At 36.4% G+C, this 16,561-nt stretch overlaps 1 protein-coding gene across 5 annotated transcripts in view; it reads left to right on the top strand.

Annotated features, from left to right (window-relative positions):
* The window catches only part of ZNF800 (zinc finger protein 800), a 49,413-nt gene that overhangs the window by 28,740 nt on the left and 4,112 nt on the right, over positions 1 to 16,561 (top strand). The window contains exon 6 of one of the 5 annotated variants that reach the window (XR_010945613.1): positions 3,376 to 3,453. The exons of 3 other annotated variants lie outside the window; for them this stretch is intronic. Coding sequence is in view for 1 of the 2 variants with exons in the window: in XM_067746906.1 (XP_067603007.1) it covers position 3,376 (1 nt within the window). In the remaining variant the exon portion in view is untranslated. Of the gene's footprint in view, positions 1 to 3,375; positions 15,175 to 16,561 lie in introns of those variants that run through there. One more of the 5 variants, XM_067746906.1, reaches the window with a different exon arrangement.

Here is a 16,561-nt window from a genome sequence, read left to right as displayed (position 1 = left end):
AAGCACATGTTAGATGGCAGAATAAAATGTGTTTCATTTAAAGTCACCTACAATTATTTTGGCTTTTCTAACTTTCTAAATTCCTTCCTTCTCTCTTATAATTTGTTTCTGTACCCTTTTTCTTTGACCTCAGTTCTGAGCTTCCAGCTCTTTCCTTTTTTCTCTTCTGGTTAATTAACAGATCATTAGTACCAAGATAGCTAAAATATTTTTTTGAGAAGGTAAGAGTGTGGAAAAACAGCTCATTTCTTCCTGAATCTTTATCATTCTACACTTGTCAGGTTTATTATTTATTTTGAAGTTTCTTTCTCTACGTATGTTCACCACTATCATACCACAAACAGAGGGGAACATAATGAGCACCATAGGTGCATCTGGTTCAGAAAGTGCCCGGAGTTGGAGATTGTGCTGTTGTGCCCACTCAGCAGAATTAATTTGCTTGATTGTGTATTTTTGAGGTCAGGGACTATGTCTTGATAATTCTGTTTAGTGCCTAGCACGTTTTCATGTATATCCAGACACTAAATAAATGTTTGCTAATGATGTTGAAGTAAGTAGTAGCCTTTTCCATCTGAATTGTGCTGTCATACTCTTTGAGGCTTTGGGTCTTACTTTCCTAAACTTTTATTATCTCGATAGATTTAATTTATTTTAGAAAGTGCCACCAGTACTAAAATGAGAGTTTATGATAATAAAGAGAATTCTTAGTATTAGTTGATAGTAATTAACGTGTATAGAGTGCTTACTATATACCAAGTGCTTTGCTAATTCTTTATATGCATGATGCCCCTAATCCACCAACAGCCCTGTGGAGTAAGAACTGCTCCTTCATCATGCCCACTTTACAGAGCAGAAAAATTGAAGCTTAGGGAAGTTCAGTGGTTTACTCCAGTTCACATAGCTAGTAAATTATAGAATTGAGACTTGACACTAAGTCTGACCACAAAGCATGTTCCCTTAATCAGTGCACCTTATATATGCGGATTTTATCATTTGCAAAGTACAGTCACTACATTACTTGTTGGCAGTTTGGTGTAATGATCTGGAGCTAGATTCGTTGGTGAAATTTTTGTATCCACCATTTATTTCCTGTGTGACCTTGGGCAAGTTCAGTTACTTAAGCATTCTGTAAAATGAGAATAATATTTCTTACCTGATAGGGTTGTTCTGAGGAGAAAATGAAAAATACATGTAAAACAGGGTGGTCCTTGTCATGTTACAATAAATGTTAGATAGGATTACTATAAGTCATTTTCACAGTATAAATGTGCAACTTTTTATTACCTTGTAAAGTTAAGTTTAAATGGAAATGTGTGCATTAGAAGAGAGTTTATTGCTACGCATCAGATTTTAACTGCTGCTTTTGTGTTTAACTGGGAAATGAGGACAACCAACTATATTATTATTTGCCACCAATTTTCTTCTAAGCAGCTATTACTAGTTTATCATTCCTACTCAAGTTTTTCATTTATCTTGAAAAGGTATTAGGTAGTTTTAAGCACATTCATTGTTTAGGCTTTGTTTTTATCATTACTCCTTAGGACAACCCATCTGTCTTAAAATTCTCTTAGTATCTGTTCTATCACACAATATTTTGGTTTTGGTCATGTGTAAAGTTGACATGGAGCAAATATTAACTGAGTAACATAGTTCAAATATTTCTATGAAACTAAAGTAGATATGCATTACTATTTGAAAGCAAGCATTTGGTTGTGGAAAGAGTGGATTCTTCAGGAGAGCATTATTTGGGCTAAGTCAGGAATTTCTTTGGTGAATGTGTCATGAAGAAATAAGAAATGGTACTTTTCAAAAGTCTTGCCAATAATAGGCATTAGTGACAGTACTCCACATTTCACTTGAGGCCCAAGTACTGTTAAATTATCTACCAACAGGGTTTACCCGTACATCTCCCTGTTCTTGATCTTGTTTTTTTTAACCTTAAGATGACGATTTTAGAAATTTTTGTGTCTAGGGTTAATTTGCAACACCAGAGAACCTTTGTCCCTAGGTTTGGATGAACTTTCATATCTTGATCTGCAGATCAAGTGCTGGGGTCCCAACACCTGGGTTGTGTGGTTTCTTAATGATTCTGATACTCAAATTCTTATGTCAGGTATCTGAGCATGTTTCTGGCACACAAAACATAGTAATGTTTAAACAGTAGAATGAGGTGGTTGGAAAAAATAGGCAAACCAAAACAAAAAAAAAACGCTTTGAATGCTTGAGCAATAATGACTTGCAGCCTCTCTGGGTGTCCTGCTCCTGTATAATCTGGTAACACTTTCGATGCAAGAGCATGTAATAATGTTATGTTCAGAGGAGAAATTATTACACAAAAATGAACACTAAATGCATAGAACTCTCTTTACAACCCAGGTTTTGAATATTAGTTTTTAATTCCTTCTATCCGTGGAATTATCCTGAGAATAAATTAGCTCTGAGAAATGGAACTGTTGCTTTTAGTCAGTCTTTCTAAGCTGTGCAAAAATATATTTTTTAAAAAGTTGAGACTCTTCTTGGCTAAATTGATGCTTTGGTAGACTTAAACCCCAAAGTACTGGTTGTGTCTGGTAGTTTTTATTTTGGATGGGAAGAGAAAGTGAGGAATAGTTTTCTTCTAAGAAAAAAAAATAGCCAAGTACTAGGAACATTGTGTGCACAAGTGATTGAATTACATGAAAAGAAATTAGCTTTTAGGGAAAAGATTTTTATGTAGTGTTCTTGGGTTTTTGTCATATAAGTTGTTAGGGTCGTTCTGTATAAGCTTCTGCAGGAGAGTGGCCATGCCATTTTCATGCCTTTTGCTCATTAGATATTTACTAAGTTCCTTTACTAAGAATTAGTATTAGTTCCTTTACTAAGAATTACTAAGAATCCAACATGCTGGACATTTGTAGATGTTTGAGACTTTCTGAGCCTTATTCTCCTTTCCTTTGAATGGGCAGCCTTTGAGGACATAAGGTAGGCTCATGGGGCTGTCATAAAGATAGAGGGAACACGCTTAGTGAAATTTGTGAGTCGTCATCAATATTTATATCCTCAAGTTAAACTTTCCTCAAAACGTTTTCATGATTTTCCAGTTTGCCCTTTCTTTGCCTTGCTGTCTTGACTAGTCAGCTGTTGTTTCTTATGATTGTAAGTGAACACAATCACTTAGTTACCATGAAATTTGGATACAAACACACACCAGAGGAAGAAACTTTTCAAGGAAATGGTTTTGTTGCTGTAACTGCCCTGGATCTCTTTTCAGTTTCTAAGTGTATAATTGTAATGATATGAATTGTTAATTTTTAAGGTTTAAGATACTTCTTTGAAGGTCATTTCTTTCTAAAACAGTTAACTAGAGCTAAAGAACACAATGTCTTCAAACCACAGATTCTACAAGATGGAAGTAAGACCCACAGTACTTGGATTACCAGTCACCACCCAGCTTGCCATGCCATCTCATTGCAGGTGTGTGAGTGCATGTGTGCCCGTGATAGAGCATTGTGCTATGTGCTTGCTGCTGCGAGTGCAGGGTTTTAGTTGGTGTGTAGCTGGTCAAGAGAGGTTCGTTAGAGAGTGCTGTGTGGGGAACTAAGACAGAAGGGGCCAGGCCTTAAGGGAACCTAGCAGTAATTGTACAAACCGGCTTCACCATATGGATTTCAACCAGTTAAAGAAGCCGGAAAAAATAATGCAACTCTAGGGACTGGGTGTTGCCTTCTTAGGAGCAGGAGTATGGCTTCTCTGCTGCTATTAGCCCTTCTCAGACTCTGCTTTTTTTTTTTTTTAACATCTTTATTGGAGTATAATCGCTTTACAATGGTGTGTTAGTTTCTGCTGTATAACAAAGTGAATCAGCTATACATATACATATATCCCCATATCCCCTCCCTCTTGTGTCTCCCTCCCACCCTCCCTATCCCAGCCCTCCAGGTGGTCACAAAGCACTGAGCTGATCTCCCTGTGCTGTGCGGTTGCTTACCACTAACTATTTTACATTTGGTGGTGTATATGTGTCCATGCCACTATATCACTTCGTCCCAGCTTACCCTTCCCCCTCCCCGTGTCAGACTCTGCTTTTACTTTAAAAAAAAAGACACTAATTACATCATTTGATATCTTCTCGGTGTGGTTATGTAACTGCCTCATTATTTCCACTGCTTGCCTCTTCTGTGTCTTTCAAGTATTTTCTTTCTCCATATAGCTTGAATTTAGACTTCTGTAAGAGAAAATCTGATTGGTTCAGTTAGGTGCATTCTTGTTGGGCAAATCTCCCATGCTACGCCTCTTCGTAGGTTGCTGGTCATAGGTTGCTCTTCAGAGGTTGGCTGTTCCTGGGACAGGTGCTCTCTGTGGGTCCTGTCGTTGGTGATCATGGTAGCAGAGTCAGTGCCATAAAACATGGCCCTGGACCTAGTAAGAGGAATCTTTTGGTGCCAGTTTTTTAAAAGAGGGATCTGGATAGTTCTAGAATGTACTAATCTTTCCAGTACACATCATTTTCTTTCATTTTAAAGGTGATAGAATTAAAGGTAACCTGTGGGCTTGACTGTTCGTCAGTGCAGCACCAGTGATCCTTTCCATACTGAGAAAATGTGGGGAAGAGTTTTCTAATGAGCACCTGCAGTTCCTTTTCTGAACTGCCTGGTGCTGTTTCTGTCTTTGGCTTTGTAGATTCATAGGCAGCCTGAAGTTTTCACTCAAAAAGAGCCATTACATTTCCTGTAACAGCATATTAGGCCATTCTGTCAGTTGCTGTGATTTTCCAGACACCCACAATTATGCTGCACAATTTGAGTTGGTGATTTAGTGAAACCTTAAAGTATTGCTTCTGCTCTTGTATTTTCCGCATTTGGGCTTACTCTGCAATAGCTGCTTTATATCGTCTCATTCATTCCTTCAACGACAGGCACTACTGAGTGTTAATCATGGGTCTGGCACCATTCCATTCTTCTGGGAAAACAGAATCACACAGTGGTTAAAGCATGGGTTTTTAAGAATCATGCATACCTGAGTTCAGGTCCTGGCTCCTTTGCTTACTAACTGTGTATGTTGGGCAAGTTACTTAGTTTTTCTAAGCTTCAGTTTTCTTGTCTGTATAATGATGGTATTAGGAAATGCGGTATAGGTCGGTTTATTGTGGGAATTTATAAAAGTTTAATGATATATTGTATGTAATATACTTAGCACAATGCCTGGCTCAAGAGCTCAATAAATATGTATTAATACTGTTACAGTGATCACTAAAATTGCTATCAGTTTGCTGCCAAAATACTTTCTGGCACTTGCCAAATAGTTTCTGGTTATCTTGCTTTGCCATTTGATGTTCGTTGCCTTTTTGTTGGTATTAATCCAGCCATTTAAGGAAAAGTCAGATGTAACGTCTGTGATAAAGCCAAGATGGACAGCAGTTTATTAAGTTAGAACATATTATTTTATGGGTACTTAACCTGCTGCCGTTTTTGGCAGCACCTTTTGCTAATTGTTCAAGAAGTTGTTGAACTTTTTATGATGTAATTGTGCTTCCTTGTGATTAATGTCTTATAGAACAATGCATAGTTTTGAGTAGCAAAACTCAGAACAGCTTTCAGTTTTATTATTTTTTGTAAAAATTAGGCTATGGGTACAAGAACATATTCTGAATTTATAAGCAAGAATTATGTCTTCTCTTTGTATCACTAATGCCTCACAATGTACCTGGCATAAAAGAGCTAGGAGAATGTGGAAAGAAGGAGAGAAGGAAAGCAGCAACATTACATCAGTTATCTTTAGGCTTATATTAGTCCACAATATGTCTTTGCTTTTAAGCGTCTTTTCCCATTACCTCATCTTCTAATGTATATAGCTTCTCTACCTGTGAATTCCTCTTCGTTTCTATTGCTGATGGCTTCTGTTTCCTGACTTTTTAATTTGAGCCTCCTAGCTTCTGCCATTGCTACTAAGTAGTGGTGACAGTTTCAAATTCATGGGAGTGCTGTACTGACTGTATACCCTGGTAAATAATCCATAATCAGTTATACACTGGGTGTACATTTAGTGATTTTTGATAATTCTTTTTTTTTTAAGACTTACCTTTGTTTAATTCATCCCTATTCAGTTCTATGAAATGCATCTCACATTTCACTTTCATATTCCACTCCCAGATCTAAACAAACTAAGCATACAATTGTTGATTGCCTCTTCTGTCATTTGTGTAATCTTAGGAATTAGAATTAGTTATTTCATTTATCCAATTCTCACATTGCTACTTCAGAACTTTTACACTGCCCTTAAAGCCTCCAGTCCTATTTTGCTTCCTTGATAAGAGGCAGCCTTGCCTATATCATGACAAAGGGTAGAAGACATTTCTTTATGCTCCCCTTCTGCATCACAGTTTTGTCTTCGGTTCCTTCTTTGGTTCTTTGAAGGAAGAAGTCCAAGTCCAACACTTCTGCCGTTGCCAGTCTTCTTCCTCAGACCTTCCTCCAACCGTCCTCTCCTTCCTCCTCCTCATCTCTGTCACCCTTTCCACAAACTTCTCCCCTCAAGACATGCTCAAATTCCTTTCAGCCAAAAGGTAAACTTCCCCTCCAGACTACCTTCAGTCTAGTTACTGCCATCTGTTCCTCCTTCCTTTCACTGTCAAACTTCATGTCCTCTCATACTGTGCTTTAGCACTAATTTCACTATACTGTAATTGTCTATTTTGTTGTCTCCTTTCTCCATTAAGCTCTTAGGAGACCTGTGCCTTGGTCACCATTGATTCCCCAGGGCCTAGGGTAGTTCCTGGTACATGGTAGGCATTCAATAAATATTTGTTGAGTGAATGAACAATATTGAGCCATGCCTATACCATTCACATGTGAACCATATAGTTTTTCCCTACCCCTACATTTCTATTGAGAGTTCACTTGAAGGCCATCAGTGACCACAGAAATGCTAAATCTAGTGCCTTCTTGCTTCCCATCATGCTTGAACTCTCTATGACCATTAATGCTTACAAAAATATACCTTTCCAAGATTTTCATGGTTACTTGTAACTAAGTCACTTTGGGCTGGTCTCAGCATGGTATTGCATCCAAAAGAAACAGACAAGTTTCCAAATCTTTGGAAAATAATGAACTTTTTACTATTTTACAGAAATCTTCTAAGGAGATAGAAAGGTACAATTACGTTAAGCTCAGCAAGCTTCATACAAGTTCTCTTTGCTCATCTCTTCCCAGATCCTCATACAGCTTGGCAGCTTCCCTCAATCTCCCTTCTGTAACATTTCCCCCAGAATCTTCTGTAAACTTCCTACCAAAACCTCTTGTCTACTTTTTTCATCTTCTGGTTCTCTTAACTTTGTTCTTTCCAATTTAAATCACTTTAGCCTCTCAGCTTCTTCCAGTTCTTTTCTATAACCTGTTATCCTATTCAGCATTCCAAAAGTCTAGGAGCATTCTCTTGATTTCATCTGGTTTGTCCTTACCAATTTTCTTTGCATGATTTTACTTAATTTTAGAGCCTTAGATCATACACTGTCTTCTCCAGTGAGTATTTCTTAATCTGGGTTTGGCTGGGTTTCCCCCTTGTGTGTTTCTGTAGTGCCCCATCTATAACTATATTGAATTTATCTATTTGTGTCTCTCCCCATAGTCTGTAAGCATCTTGAGAACTCCTGTCTTTTCTTTATACCCCTAGCATCTAGCACAGTACCTGGAACATGGTGGATGTTGATAAATATTTCTTGAACTGATGGTCCTGTGAACTCTGATTCTTCCTCTCTTGCCACTGACTTTTATTTTATTTCTACGTCTTTAAATATGATCAGAGTTTCCTTCCTCCTTTTTCTTTTCTTTTTTTAATACTCTTACTGATTCCTGCACTCCTAAAGCATCACTTATTACTTCTGTGAAGATGACCCCAGACCTATTTTCTAGCCTGGCGATTCTGATTATTAGACCATTTGTTTTCAAAGTTACATGTCAGACATCTCCACATGGATGTTTCTCCATATCTTACCAGCAACGAAACTCAGTAAGCCAAACTTACCTTCTTTTTAAACTTGCTTCTCCTTTATTGTTCCCTGTTTCAATTATTCACACTCCTACCTTCTTGGTTACCTAGGCTAATTAGAATCCTAGGAAATACCTTGACTTCTTTCTCTCTCTTACACTCTTTACCTTATCAGTGATCAATGCCTGTTCATCCTGCAATTCAGTGTTTCTCACATTTGGGTCCTCCTTGCCATCTCCACCTTTAATAGTTAGGTTAGGACTATCTCTTATTTATACTACTGCAATAATCTGTTAACCGACCTCCTCTCTAATCTGTCTTCCATGCTGCTGTCAGAACTACCTACCTAAAACACAGATCTGTTGTTACTGTAGGTTCATTGCTTGACTGACTTACTCATTGTCAGGTCTCAGCTTAAATGTCACTTCTAAAGACAATCTAGAGTAGTCTCCCTTATAGTTCTGTTTCATGTTCCTTTCCATATTGTCATCGAATACAGTTTTTAGTTATGTTTATATTTGTGCATTGATTTGTTTAATGTCTGTCTTCGCACTGGAGAGATTTATGTAACAGACTGGGGAGAGTTATGTAGACCCTGTGCCTAGCACAATGCTTGGGACATAGTAGTCCTTAAAAAATATTTGTTGAATGAGTGGATCGATAATAGATAGCTTATCAGTATAGGAAAACAGGAGATAGCAAAGGCAGAAAAGTTACGGGGTCCTAGAATCTTCCTACATTTTCACAGACCTTGGTCTGTAGTTCTGGCCTTTCTGAAATAGTAATGGGCTTCTGCCTTCTGTCGTTTGCATTTATTTCCCTAAGGATGAGAGTCAACAATTATATTACCCCACACTCACATTAATGCTGATGTGACTGTAGTTGATTTGGGGGCTGTAGAGTAGTGGCAGCTAGATTTGTTGACCTGTTGTTAATACATAGGTGGTACCCTAGCCATGCAGACAAACAGGTATTTGCTAAGTTGACTTAACCCAGATTCCTTTTTAGCCTCTTGAGTGATGCAGGCCTTTGTACCACATGTTAATTAATGTGTTCATTACTTGTAGGACTAGTTGTGTTTGACATGAGGAATTTATTTGCCTTTTAAAGATTAAAGATTTTAATTTAGCAAACTTTTATTGAATGGAAAATGAAAGAATTATTTAAAAATATTATCTAGAAACAGATTAGTGAGTAATAAGCAAATTAATCTCCCTCTCCCTGTGGAGCCTGCTCAGGTTTCAGAAGTCAGAATTTCATCAATATTCTTGAGATTTCACTGTCTTAGGTTGACTCGCTTCATCCATTCAGTAGACATTTTGAGCTCCTGCTTTGTGTGAGGCACTTAGTTAGGTGCTAGGGTTACAGAGATAAGAAATGCAGTTCCTTTTCTCAAATACTGTGAAAGAAGAACATGTTACAAGGATACACAGAAGTGGAATATTAAGGCACACTGAGGGTTTAGCGAAGGCTTTTCATCATTCATTCATTCATTTTTAAGTTGAGTTTTGAAAGAGTTAGCTAGGCAGACAAACTTTCCAGGTAGGTACAGAGGACATGAGACCACATGTAGACCAAGGGAAGGAATTATGGCCGAATCAAGAAAGGTCTTATATACCAAGTGAGTAGTTTGAATCATATTTTCAAAATTAGGAGTAGCTGTTGAAGGATTTTAAGCCAGGGGCATCTGATAGCATTGAGAAGACTGAATTGGAGATGGGATAAGGGTAAGATTTGTGGTGGGGAAATCAAACAGAAACCAGTTTCAGAAATTTAAGAAGTGATAAGGACCTAATTTTAGGTAATGGCACTGAGGCTATGGAGATGGATACAGATACTATAATTATTTCAGAAGTGGAATTTCTGAAGTGGAGTTGAAGATGGCGTCTAGTTTGGGCCTTCTGGTTGGGCAGGTAGGTGGTACCATTCTTCAAGGTAGGGATTAATTTGCTTATTACTCACAGGAGGAGGAACACTTTTCCAGGGAAGTGTTGAATTAAAGTTTAGACATGTTGAGTTTGAGGTGCTTGTGGGACATCATATTGGAGATGCTTAGTGTGAGTAGGATATACAGACTAGAGGTCAGGAGAGAGATTGCACAGGGGCTGGAGATTTAGGGATCATTCGTGTACCTGTGGTGGTTGAAAATGTAGAGATTACTGGCAAGAATAGAGTGAACATACCATACTAATTCTCACATTCTTTTGGTTTATTTTACAGTTTAGGTCAGTGCCTTCCTATTTCAGTTTTTCATTTGGGAAATGATGTTTAGCTAGCACCGGTTCTCCTCCCCACTGCCACTCCGCACCCCCATTGCAACGTATGAAATCTATAATATAGCATGTATTTGATACTACTTTAAGAAGTGCTAGATAATTAAATTGTAATAGTATTAGGCAATGTGAACTAATCCATCTTGTATTTTGAGGGCTTTTTCAAAACTCTGTAAGACCTATTTTTAAAAGATTATTTCTTTAAAAAGGAAATATCCTACTTTTAAAAATAAAACAATCAGTGTTCTTGGACTGAAGAAGATGTGTTTGTTGACTCCCATGGCTTTGGTCTATCCAGGAGTTGTTTGTGACTTAGTCCCTATGTCTCTGACTAAGGCAGAAACTATTTCTGAAAACTGGGAGGAAGCCATCTGGGTAAACTAATAGAATCTGACATAATCCATATGATAAGTAATTTAGTATCCATAGCCAGATTCAGAGGGCAAAAATATGCTATTAAACATTGAACAGATTATTGAAATAAATTACAGTAATTTTACTTTGCCAAGCTGCACTATTTGGACTGGTGAATATTTAAAATAACAATGAAATGAAAACTAGGCCCTGCATTGTCATGTATGTTCCTGTGTTCCGCACTGGTTTCTCTCTTTTTACCTCCTTTCTGAAGGGAGAACCTAACAATAAAACTTTAGGTCTTGCCATCTAGCTAACCACTAGAGTTCAAGTAGAGATTTTTGTCTTCTTGGAACTGAAATGAAGCAGCCTGTTTACCCTGCCCTGGCCAGCGTATACTTAGGAGGGTATGCAGAATGACTTTTAAGAAGTCAGTCCTGCTTGGGATCGAAACCAATGATTTAATACTGAAAGTGTAGGTCTGTATACCATTTAAGCTATCCAACTTTTGATTAACTTTTAAAGTCTGCCTTTAAAGGGAAGAATTCCCAGGAGACTGTGTGTCATGTTTCAATAGAGCAGATTTTATGGTTGAGTTATGAAACTTAAAACGGAAGTCAGTAATAGAAATGCTGACAGACTTGAACTAGAAGAGGATAACTATAATAAAACAACGTTTTATTATAATCTTATAATCTATAGTAAAATGAGAAAAAAACTTAAAAGTTTTCTGTTTTAATGCTTTGAAAATGGTTTCATTTTCTTGTTATTTGAACTTTAAATTAATCAACAGCATAAACCTAACAACCATGTCAAAATAACACAGGGCACATTGCTATAGCACAGAATTATTTTAAATCATAAACTTCTAACTAACACCTGTTTCAGATCTTCCTTTTTAAATAAATTTGTTTCTAAACATTGATTTTTCCCTCCCCCCAGCAAGCCTCTGTATACTCATTCTCACATCAGTAAATCACTAAGCGATTACTAAAAAAAACGTAATATGTGTATTTAGGTGTTTGAAGGATTGTAACAAAAATGAATGGTAGAGTAGAATTTTAGAATTTATATTTTCTGCACTGAGGACTTCATTTGTTTAATAACCTTCTTTATATTTGTTGATATTCTTTCTTGCCCAACATTTTAGAGATAAATTTTGTTTAGAAATTTCTTACAAGATTTATCAGTATGTCACCAATAACAACACACACACACACACTCATACACATACATGCACACTCTTTATTCATAAGATAATACCTTGAATATGTATCTTGCCAAAAGTTATTACATGGTTATATATTATTCGTTTAGCTTCACAAGGTTACTAGATCGTTGAGAGAGAGGTGAGTTTTTTTGACATTTTTTTCATGTAGTAAAACACACAGAACTCTTTCAGCAGACCCAACTCACAATCTTAATCAATGGAAAGGTAGAACCGGCACCTCTTGATTTCCTCATTTTGTTGTATTTTGGGTGGAGCTGACTCTTGCGTATGAAGGTTGTGATAGGAAATAATACTAGGTACTTGAAAGAAAATACTGGAAGAGGGTTGCCAAGCCTCCTGTATAGGTATGATTTTCTCATACTTCAGAGCCCTGCCCTATTAAAAGTTGTATCTAGATGCATATTAATCTTATATTTGAGCCTGTTCGGTCACTTTTGATATATCTCTATCATGTCATCACTTCTGTATTCTATCAAGAAAACTTGGCAACCCAATATTTGAAAAATAATTTCTGACATTTTTTTTGCCAAGTTACTATTTAAAATCAAACTGTGACTAAAACTAAATTTATCATCCTACTACCAGCACTGATTCCCCTTGCTGACTTTATTTTGTCCATGCTATCATCATTTTGCTTATCACACAGATTTAAAGTGCTGTTTCTTCTATGAATCTATTCTTGGTAGCTCCAACCCATGGTGACCTCTTCCTCTGATGAACTCACATTTACCAGTTTTTTTCACTTTCATCCTTTTTGTTATTAATGCATTATTATTTAATTACAGTGTCCCCATGATTAGACTGTAAGCCCTCTGAGTCTCAAGACTAACAGTTTTGCTCTACAGCATGTAAGGTCATGAATGAATGGATCATCAGGCCTGTCCCCATTTTCTGTTCTCCAGATGTCAGTATCCTCTTCATGTCCTGTTTTTACTGGTCTAAACCTTCTGTTGCTCTACCCTTGGCTACCCTGCCTGGTCTGCTAGTATCTTGTGTTTATGAAGATTATGGATGATTTTTAGGAGGTTCTTGGGCTAATTTTAGGGGAATACAGGGGTGATTTTTCAACTTTTTCCTTATCCAGGATCCATTTTTAAACTCTACCACAAGATTCTGCCTCTTTATAATTATTTTTAATATTTACTCATGTATCAAAATATGTTTTGAGAGTCTGTATCTTAGAAGCAATAGTTTGTGTGTGTGTGTGTGTGTGTATAAAGAGGAGTAGCCAGATTATTATTTATTTATTTATTTATTAATTGGCTGCGGCTTTTGGGATCTCAGTTCGCCAACCAGGGATTGAACCCAGGCCACAGCAGTGAAAGCCTGGAATCCTAACCAACTAGGCCATCAGGGAACTCCCAGGACTAACCAGATTTTTTACTTTTGATAAAGAATAAAAACAAAGAAGAGAAACATTATCAAGTTCACAAACATGAATTTTCTTCCCAGATTCTTTTGCTTACTATGCTGCTTTTGTAGCCTGGTGGGAACAGAGCAGGCAGAGTATAAATAATTATAATATCATGTATGTAAGTCACTGCAAAGTCAGGCTTATAGTTATTTTATTTAGCCATCTGGTATATACATTTTGTATATACCTTCTTTTGAGCCAAAATTCTGTTGAATTGTAGATGGGAACTATAGAGATGTAGTATAACCTCATTTTAAAATGGAGAAAATTGAGGTAAGTGATTGCACAAGGTCAGTGAAGAAGTCAGAAATAGAGACCAGCTATCTCTTAAAGATTATTTTAGTAGGTAATAACATGTACATGTTAACAAAATTAAACAGTACAGAGAGATGTACTGTGAAAGGTAAGTTTTCTTCCCACCCCATCTCTTGGTTTTCTCATTCTCTTCCCCAGAGTTAAGAAGTTAGTTTCCAGTTTCTTGGGCTTTTGAGATCTGTTTTATGTATATATAATCATATAAATGTATATATTCCCCTTCACGCAAATGGTAGCATACTATACTGTACCTTGTTTTTTTTCACTTTTTAACATTATGTCTGAAAATTGTAGAACACAGATGTTTTTATCCCTTGGTCCATGAACTTTCCATTTTACTTTACTTCCTATCATTTAGACAACCAGTTTTAGTTAATGTGAACAAAGTGTTAAATTATTCTTTGCTTCTAGCATATCGTATTGAGTACATCATGTGCAACATAATGTAGTATTTCACATTTCTTTCAGAAAGAGAGCATGGTCATGGATTTATTTTATGATAAATGCTAAAGTGAAATGTACATAATAATTATTACTACTAGTTACCCAAAATAGCTGATTGGGATATTTTCTTTAATATATGAAAAAGAAATGGCAGGTGAAATTTTCAGGGAAATCATTTACTTTTAAACTTGTGTAAAAACTTGTATGGTATGTACAAAGCAGTTTAATATCTTAGTGCCAGTGACAAGCAGTGGTGTTATAAATATTAAAGCACAAATGTTTATTTTCTAATCTCCAAACTCATATGCAAATCAGAAAAAAATTTTCATTTGTTTCTCAAAACAGGTTTTAACTATGTGCTTTAATCTTCTTGAGATGACTCATGGTCATCTGTATAAAAATACACCCTTAATTTTGATCATTCAGGGTTTATTTTGGCTAGCTTCTCTGTCAATGCAATTATTGCTTTATTTTTCAGAGATTAATGGGGCCTATTAAAACTGCTTGATTTTACATCTTTTGGACCAGCCTATATTACAAAAGACAAATCCATTAAAAAAAAATGTGAACCATACCAAATGTCCATGTTAAGAGTCATAGAGGCCAAGTACTTATACTTGAATTTTACTTTAGATAATTAGTAATCCTGCATTCTCCCTAAAGATGGCAGTACTTCTTCATGTATCATTTACTGAGTAATTCTGTTTGAAAATAGTATTAATTATAATTCCATTATTGATTGGAAAAAAGTTAATCAGACTAAAAGTATATTTTCATAATATCACAATAGTTAAAATTCAGTAGTAGAACAAATAAAATTGTATCCTTGAGGTTCATAGCATTAGCACAACTTTTATGTGTGTTATCCTTGACCCTGGATACAGGGTCTTAATGGTTCTTACTGCATTCTGACTTTGGAATTCTTGATGTGACATCATGAACTCAAGTCTTGTCAAGAATTGTGATAAGTCATGTTAGGACCTTGCTGTATTTATATAGATCTCGCCTGTAGAGGTATCATCAGAAAACAAAAACTGACAAAAAACCCCAAACAGAAACAAAACCCTTAAGTAACTGCGTATTGTGCATATTTTTGGACGTGAGAAATGTTTTAATCTTTATTCTTTGGTAAAAGTTTATATGTCCAAGTTCTACTCGAACTTTTTCTTTTTTGCTTAGGTGACTAATTGTTTTAATAAATGAAATAATTACTTATTGGTGCCATAAACAAACAAACCAAAAAAAAAAAAAACCACACAAATCTTCAGCCTTCTCTGCTGTAGAAACTAAGCTCTGAATTCACAAGGTAGTGCTCTGGAACATGGAGAAACAACTCTGTATCTTGTTCCTCCATTTTCCATTATTCCTGTTTTGAATTAAATGGTTCTTCCTTGCATGCATGTGTTTGAAATCATGTGGCATTGTAGTTTGAAGATGGTGAACAGCAAGACAGAGGGCAGGCTAGCCTCCCTGCTAGGCCTCACAAGTAACTTTCACATGGTCACTACTTTCTAAGGCTGGCCCTATTGGTTCATCTAGGGGCATTACTGGTTCACCTAGCAAGGTGACTAGGTGCTTGAGGACTGTGTCACTCTGACCAGCCGCATAGATACTGGTGTATAAATACAATACTACTTTTTAAATTTGTCATGAGATGTATCAGGGACACTGGCTTCTCATGTTTATGGTTCAGTGTATTTTCTCCCAGTAGGCAGATATACTAAATTATAATGAGAAGGTTTCTTGATGAGCATTGAATCAGCTCTTAGTGACCAGTATCAGCAAGCTCTGGTAGTATGATACATTCATCTTTCCCATAGGAATATACTTGCCACTCAGACCAGATATTCATCAATTTTCAGAGAATCCTTTCTCGTAGACCAGGATGCAGACAGATGGCCAGCTTTTGCTTTCTTGATTTCTTTTCTTACAGATACTATAGATTGTCTCCTTTAGCACATTTTTTTTCCCCATTAGAGTTTAATAAAATTGCACCAATGTATGTAAAACACTTAGCCCAATGCCTGGCATACAGTAAATAAATGATAACTAATATTAATAAATGTAACTGGTATTAAGTTCAGGTTACCTTGGTACTTGTAATGTCAAAGACAATCTTTTAAAGGGCCATTTCTTTAGATGACTGATCAATCTCATCTTTCACATTTTGAGGTATTTTCATTGTTTAATTCCTGATTCTTTTAACTCAATTGCATTTATCATTCATGTTGAATCCCTTTTGACTCTGCATGATTTTGCTACCATTTTGTTGAGATTTTGATACTTCTAAAATTTAAGTTTCTTGCTCCAAAATACCCCATTCCCCACAGTTCTTCTGTCTGTAATGTGAATCTGTTGGAAGAGATAATCTTCAAGTTACTGCTCAGCTCTAGGATATAGGTAATTTTATATCTTATTTGAGTGGATGACGTTGATTGTAGGCCTTTCCATCTAATCAGGTTACCTTAACTTCAAATCTGCTTAACTTCTTTCTCATAGAGTGTAAAGTTATTTTGAAAATGGTCTGAATCCTTAGAATAGCAGGTGGCCGTGGAACTGGGAGGCAAT

The sequence above is a fragment of the Pseudorca crassidens genome, chromosome 8 (genome assembly GCF_039906515.1).
Source record: "Pseudorca crassidens isolate mPseCra1 chromosome 8, mPseCra1.hap1, whole genome shotgun sequence".
NCBI lineage: Eukaryota > Metazoa > Chordata > Mammalia > Artiodactyla > Delphinidae > Pseudorca > Pseudorca crassidens.
The sequence above is the reverse complement of the archived record's forward strand: the minus strand, read 5'-3'. Positions and strand labels throughout refer to the sequence as shown.